At 41.9% G+C, this 7581-nt stretch overlaps 1 protein-coding gene across 4 annotated transcripts in view; it reads right to left on the reverse strand.

Moving 5' to 3' along the window:
* PQLC1 (PQ loop repeat containing 1) overlaps nt 1–7577 on the reverse strand; it is a 68131-nt gene extending 60554 nt beyond the window's left edge. For all 4 annotated transcript variants that reach the window (XM_026842497.1, XM_026842496.1, XM_026842494.1 and 1 more), the window contains exon 1: nt 7375–7577. In XM_026842497.1, coding sequence (XP_026698298.1) covers nt 7375–7577 — 203 coding nt within the window. The remainder of the gene's footprint in view (nt 1–7374) is intronic.
* Between the last annotated feature and the right edge of the window lie 4 nt (nt 7578–7581).

Genomic DNA, 7581 nt, shown 5'->3' on the forward strand with positions numbered 1-7581 from the left:
CGGCTGAACAGGAGCCAGCAGTGTGCCCAGGGGGCCAAGAAGGCCAATGGCATCCTGGGTTGTGTCAGCAATAGCGTGGCCAGCAGGGACAGGGAAGGGATCTGACCCCTGTACTCGGCACTGGTGAGGCCACACCTCGATTCCTGTGTTCAGTTTTGGGCCCCTCCCTACAAAAAGGACATTGAATGACTTGAGCGTGTCCAGAGAAGGGCAACGGAGCTGGTGCAGGGTCTGGAGCACAGGTCATACGGGGAGTGGCTGAGGGAACCGGGGGTGTGTAGTCTGGAGAAGAGGAGGCTGAGGGGAGACCTCATCGCCCTCTACAGCTACCTGAAAGGAGGTTGCAGACAGCTGGGGATGAGTCTCTTTAACAAAGTAATAAGCAATAGGACAAGAGGTAATGGCCTCAAGTTGCGCCAGGGAAGGTTTACACTAGATATTAGGAAGCATTTCTTTCCAGAAGGGGTTGTTAGGCGTTTGAATGGGCTGCCCAGGGAGGTGGTGGAGTCCCCATCTCTGGAGGTGTTTAGGAGTCAGGTCGGCATAGCACTGAGGGATGTGGTGTAGTTGGGAACTGTCAGTGTCAGGTTAATAGTTGGACTGGATGATCTTCAAGGTCTTTTCCAACTTAGACAATTCTGTGATTCTATGATTCTGTAACACTAATCCAGTTTAGGATTCCTCAAGCCAGCTGGAGCTAGGCACACTGCAAGATGCAAGCCCTGCAGGGAAAGCATGCTGCTCCATGTTCTGTTACTGTCTGCCTCACAGGTGTTATTCCCATCTTTGCCTAAACAGGAGCCAGGAGGAAAGGAACATTAAAATAGATTATGAGAGAAAGACGAAGAGCCTTAGGATACTAAATCAGGCTTGCGGAAAAGAACAACTTTGAAGTCCTGGGGATAAGCAGCTCACCACCATCATTCTGCATTTTCACCCCACTACAACATTATGTGACATAAAAGAATATCATTTGCAGTATTCAGGGAACTCAAACTTCCTATGTCAGACTACAGACACACAAAGAGTTTTTCACTGTTTACTCAATACTGTAAAAACAAAGTAACTGTTATTTCCTGTACTAGTCAAATGTGCAAATAGAGGAGGGAAGGGGCTTACATTTTATTGGTATTTCAACAGCTGGAAACAGATTAATGCATTTTCAGAGTGATGAAAACAAGAGAAGTGAACATTCGAGCCAGAGCAGAGACTAACTGATCGTTGAAAAAACTATGTAATTCCATCAGTACAACTCAATTCTGTTGCAATAATCCTGCTATTCCAGCCCTGGGCCTACTCAAAACAGCAAATGCCAATTGTATGAAAGAAGCCCAAACACAAAAGGTTTGCTTATCTCTTTTCCTAAGACATTTCTGAAAAGAAACTGACTGCTGTTGGTGCAATCAGATCACCATCACCCTGACCACACTGCTTCCTGCAATGCTCTGGGATGCTGTTTCAGCTTCCACTGGCTGGCTGCTGCCCCAGGCTGGGCCCCATCTCTGCCCCGACACAGGCAGGCCTAACACGGCACCACCTCAGCTCAGTGAGGCACTTCCACCCACCGCAAGAGTGGAGACCACCAAAGTTAGTACAGACCTCACTCTTCCAGCTCTTTGGAAAGTTACAGATTCTAGGCAACATGGAAAGCATGCGGGATGCTGCACACACCATCAGGGCCATGACAGACAGCCAGGGTAGCAGCATGGCAGCTGCCTTGAAAGACAGCCCATACAACTACGGAATTTAATCAGCAGGAAAAACAAGAAACAAACTAGTTTTACAACAGGATGTCTTGACATGTGTTTCTCCTTGACACACAAGCTTCCAGGATTTTATGGAGCACCCAATCCAAGCTTGTCACTTGGACATACAAAATCCTATGTTGCCTTTACTTTTTGTACAGAAGAGCAGTGCATTTTATCCTCACTCTCTGATATTTATAAAAAGAAGGAGGAATTACATAACACTTTTGCTCTCAATATCTCAGCAAGATTCCACCTGCAGGCCATATGTAATGCAATCTTTCAAAGTTGTAGTCACTCTGCCAGCTTGGTTTATAGCATCATCCCACCTTGCCCACATGGTAAAACCTGGCAAGAATCATTTTAGTAGCGTAAGTCTTAAAAGCAAAAGTTTCTCCTTCCCACAGCAAGTCCTACAGACACCACTGGCCCACTATCCAAAGCCAAAGCAACACCTGACAGCAGGGACCTGATCCACAAGTAGCACTGTAGGCATTACAGCAATATAAATAAATATGTAGGAATCTACCCCAGACAACATCAAGTCCAACATTTTCCTATAAACGACCTCCAGCTGCATACTTGCCTCAGTAAACCTCTACTCATAACATGGAGCTTATTCCACTGGCTCCATCACAGAAAGCTCCTAGTTCTACTGACGTTCTACTGATGTTTCAGAAAGCACTTTGTTTCAGGTGAACTGATATGGAATGGGTAGAGGGTTACTTCTGCTTAAAAATAGCACACTCCATAGTTTTCATCTTTTCTCTGACTGTCAGAACTTGTTTCCACAGTTTAAGGCAACCATTTTGTGAAAACAACTTCTAAATTGGACAGTTTTACTTTCTGTTGTTTGGATTTCTACAGTGTTACTGTATGACGTTTAGGCCACTGGCCCACATAATTGCATCTCAAAACCCTCGGAAAGAATTGTCTTCCAGGAAAATATACAAACCATACTATACTATTACATAAAACATTTTATGGACTGCAAAACTGGAAAAAAGTCCAAAAACCTCTGGAAATAGCAGGGAGCACAAGTACATTTGGCTGAACTTACTCAAGATACAAATAAAAATGCCTACTGCTGACTTCTAAGAAATCTTCAGTTCCCTTTCCTCTAGCTATTTATTCTGATTTTAATATTAAAAGAAACCATAACTTATCTCACCATAAGCTCTGTTTTAAAAAAAGAAAGGGAAAAGAGAGAGAGGCGGAAGAGAGGGAGAAACTCACAAGTAAGTTCTTCTACATTCTCCACCCCCAACTGATTACACAACTCTCACCCGCCTTCTTGTTCCTGTTCTTGATCATGACAATGCAAAGCTAGTCAGCTGATAGATTGCAGGCCACACAAACCAAGAAGATACGTCCATCTTGGTCACATCTGAGTTCAAGTGCCATTGTCTGTTCTGAAGCTGGCCCACAATTTCAAAACAGCCTTGGGCAGCTTAACCAGATGATTAACCATCTCAAAGCTCAAGCATAAGACTTGAAGTATCCCTTGGATATTTTAACCAGTCTTGAACAAGAAATCAGTGCTAACCCTAGCAAGTACAATAAGACATTATCTAACAAAATCGGTAATGAAATGTTTTATTAAAAATTCAGAGGAGAAAAAATTGGTATCAAATTTTTCTGGAGCATGCCATACATCTTCGTAAATACTAGAATTACAAACACATTGAGTTTGTACTGTTTCTTCCTCTTTACCCACAAGTGCAAACCTTCTCCAGGCTGACCAGTCCTGAAGCTGAACTGAGTGGAAAGCAAGAGACAATGACCTATGGGGTCTGGAGAAGACAGACTGGAGAAGCAGTACTGACAATAGCAGGAGGACTAAAACAAAGGAGCAACTGCTACCAATCATAAATCATGACCAGCCACTAATTAGCACCCCAAAATAAACGTTCAAGTGTTACATAAAATTATAACATTATTAATAAAAATAAAGGTAACTTGATATCAAGTCTAGCCACAGTACAAAATCTACTTTTCACACTAATAAACAGATATCCCATTGTGTGATGCTGTGAGCACAGACTGCTTACTATTCAATTTTTTTTTTTTTTCTCAGAATCCTCTTTAAAAGGCCCAAAGAAAAAGACTTCACATACAGTCAACACACTGAACCGCAAGTCCGCATGGTCAAGCTTCTACCTTTCATTTTCCTAAACAAAAGCCATGTGTGCAGAAACAAAGTGGAATCATGCCCACTGCTATCTACATGCAGTTTTCATTCTTTAAGTCCAGCCCTCTCGCTGCTTTTCCATGAAAGTTCTGGCATACAACTCATTGTTGGAACAAAGCAAGGCCAGAGACACGTAAGTGAAAGCAGAAATGTCTCTTTGAAGATGACATTTGGAGACACTGTGAAACAGAGAAGCATGAAAAAAAATTACTTAATGAATAATGGGTTACTGTCATCACTAGCAAACAGAAGTTCTTTGAGCACACCCTGAAACTAAGGGATTAGGTGGGAGGGAAACAAGGAGGAGAGGCATTGCACTGAGTCCTCTTGACTTTAACAGATGGCTTACCACTGGAGACAGTCTAATTGGTGGAAGAGAAATTGTGAAAACAGGTAACTGGAAACAGGATTTTTATCCTTGATCTCAGCAGTACTTTGTTCATTGGCTACTGTCACAGTGCAATACACCAGCTGCAACTCTATTGACACATCAGACATGCCAAGAGGATTAGGAAGTAAATTCTCTATTTGGAGGAGAGACAAAAGGTCAAACTTCACCCACTGTAAAACTAAACATTAAAAAAAAAAACCACAACACCCCCCCACCCCCGAGATAACTAAGTACCATTCTAAGAACATGTGGAATCTCCAAGTCACAAATAGGAGATGAGGGATTTGTCCCTACAGCTAAGGTGAACAAAGTATAGTAGAGCCATGGGGGAAAGGTGGGACTGGGTCTTTTATGGATGACAGAGATACAGAAAGACCAGCTCAAGAGTGAAAATAAAGAGGAAACACACCATAAAAGGCAGGAATTGTCTGTTCCTATTGCCTATTCATCTGAAAAACGTAACACTTCACTCTGAGCCTCAAATTCAAGAATAGATGAAATTCAGGGAAAATCTGAAGGAACAACAGAAACAAATTACAGAAACATCTTCGAAGTTAAACCAAAAAAAACCCACGAACCATCCTAAGAAATAATTAAGGCCTGAAAAGCAACACCATTAGAATCAAAAGTTTTTAAGGCCTACCACTTCAAGTACTTATTTTAGGATCAGGATGGAGGGGAAGTCAGGAGGGATGAATCTGGCACAAATCATATGCTCAAAAGCCAGAGGTAATGAAGTAACAACAATTGAAACAATTAAGTAAAAACAACAAACTAAAACCAGTTGAAAACAGGAGCTGTAAGTCAGTAAAGTTTTCAGAAGAGAGACTTGGATTTAGGTCTGCATTGGTTTGCTAAGGGAAGGAGAAGTAATCTTATCAGCACAAAGCAAAATTCCTTGTAGGAACAGTTCTGTTCTGGCACCAGAATGGATCAAATTATTTAATAAATTTAAAAAAAAAAAAAACAAATCCTTGTAATTCCTTCCAATAAATATTACAATTAAAATAATTCTGTTGTTTATGTCACATTATCTAGAGTCCTGTATCCCAGAAAATACATCAGCCATAGGTGACATTAAACAATTAATGCAAAAACTGAATTGTCAGGCTGTTCTATGGGTGCATTTTAAACATGTTCACGAAACCAGAGGCTCTTTCTCTGCTATCTTCCTTTAATCATCCATATCCACCCTCAGTGCTGCTTTCACAACTTACAGGTGTTTATAATGAACTGCCATGGATGCCTAATCTTTATAAGATTAGATATGCAAAATAGTGTCTCTCAGGGAACAGTGAATTATCTTTATGAAAGTCTTCATTTATGTCTTTTAGTTCAACGGGACTAGAAAGAGACGATTCATTATAAGTACAGACAGAAAGGTTTCTGCAGGCTCATGCTTGGAACATTTCCCCACAGAAGTGACTGTATCACAAGCCAGCAGCAAGCTTTGCACTCCCCCTGTAGCCAGACACACCTGTGCACCTACTGTGTGAAGCCATTCTGTGCCCTCACCAAGCTCCAAAACGACCAGAGCCTACACAGAGTTAGTATGTGTCAGGGAGCCGTACTATTTTGTGGCTTAAATACAGTAAAAAAAATCATATAATCTTATCAATAAAACTGCACTCTCTTTTGAAGTGTTGACAAATCAACATAGACATAAATTACAGCTTTTCACTACTCATAGCTTTTATTCTTCTGCACATGTCTTAACTAGATATAGGTAGAATCAATTCAAATTAAAGATCTTTCAGTTCTTCCATAGTCCAAATCCCATTTAACAGATGCACTCGCCTGGGCCACCTAGAAACTGTCAGCACCTCTGCTCAGGTGAAAATCATTTGTATATTTCAACTACCTCCACTGAAACAAAAAAATTAGACAATTTTTCTTTCTCAAGCTGTCAACTTGGGCTTTTCCCTTCTCCCCCTGTCAGTTTCTCTTTCTGTCCTGTGCCTTCTCCAACGGCTGCTCCATGTACTTCTCCCCAAGAAAACACAGGTCCAATGCAACAAGTAGCTCTGATCTAGTAACATCTCATCAGTTTGACTGCCAGATGTGCTCCCAAGAAAGGATCCCCTATTTTCTCTACTCCAGCACAGCACTTACATGTTGCATTTTGCTGTGGAATAATCCAGGAAGTTCCTTAAACAGTCAGAGGAGCCTTAAAAAGAAACTGGAAATCAACAAAAGGATGTAGCCTATTACCTATCAGTTCTTTGTGGACCACATAGCAGTATTTTGTAGTCAAAATATTCTTAGAATAACTGTTCTTAGTTGCAATAATTTCCAAGACTAATTTATCTTCGGTTTCTCAAATACCTTCCCAGTGTTGTGGCATCTATATTACAATTAGTAACGTGGAACGTAAGTTAATAAAATTCATTCACGGAAATCACATCCTAGTAACATTTTCTTGGGCCAACAGCACAAGAGCTAAACATGGAAACAAACTCACTTTTAAATATTGGAAGTGATGTTGAAAACAAAAATCATTCACTTTGAAAGACCACTTTTTGCCCGCTTATCAAAGAATTAATATTTTCATCTATAGTTGTGCATGGAACCCTAGAAGTGAACCCCTCTGAAGCCAGCTGGCATCCCGGGAAAATGCAAGAACATATGGCAGGTGTCCCAGTGACGTTAACACCAACTAGATGCTACAGTAAGTGCACCTGACCCGGGCCTTCGCTCTGAGAACAGAGCTAGAGAGGTGAGAGAAGCAGGAAATACAGTCAGCAAGAAAAGAGATCTGAATTCAATAAACCTCTTTACCAACGAGTTAAAAAGTTGCATTTTAGGACATCTGAGCACTGAAAATCAGACCGGGGAAGGGTAACGGACAGCGCTCCTGAGTCCAGTTCATTTCACTCAATGCAGATTCACCCGCTTATGGAAAGACAGTATTTTGATCTTCAGGAGAGGCGGAAAGTACGTTAAACGCATTATTTCCTCAAATATTCCAAATCAAAGCTCAACAACCAGCAAGGCGGTAAAGAACGTTTAGAACTGGGCAGGCACACACAGAGAAGGAACCAACTTACCAGAAGAGTATCCGCAAAATGTTTGCCACCAGTAACACCAGGCAGACGTAGGTGGAAAACCCCTCCGCGTTCTGTGTCCGGCGGATGTCTCTGTACTGGGGAATGTAGGGCACCACGCCGCCGAACACCATGGCCCCCGCAGCACCCCACGACACCAGCTGCTGCATAGGGACTAGCAGCCACTCCAAGCCCCCCGCTTCCATGGCG

The sequence above is a fragment of the Athene cunicularia genome, assembly GCF_003259725.1.
Source record: "Athene cunicularia isolate RWA chromosome 2 unlocalized genomic scaffold, athCun1 chr2_part1, whole genome shotgun sequence".
Classification (NCBI taxonomy): Eukaryota; Metazoa; Chordata; class Aves; order Strigiformes; family Strigidae; genus Athene; species Athene cunicularia.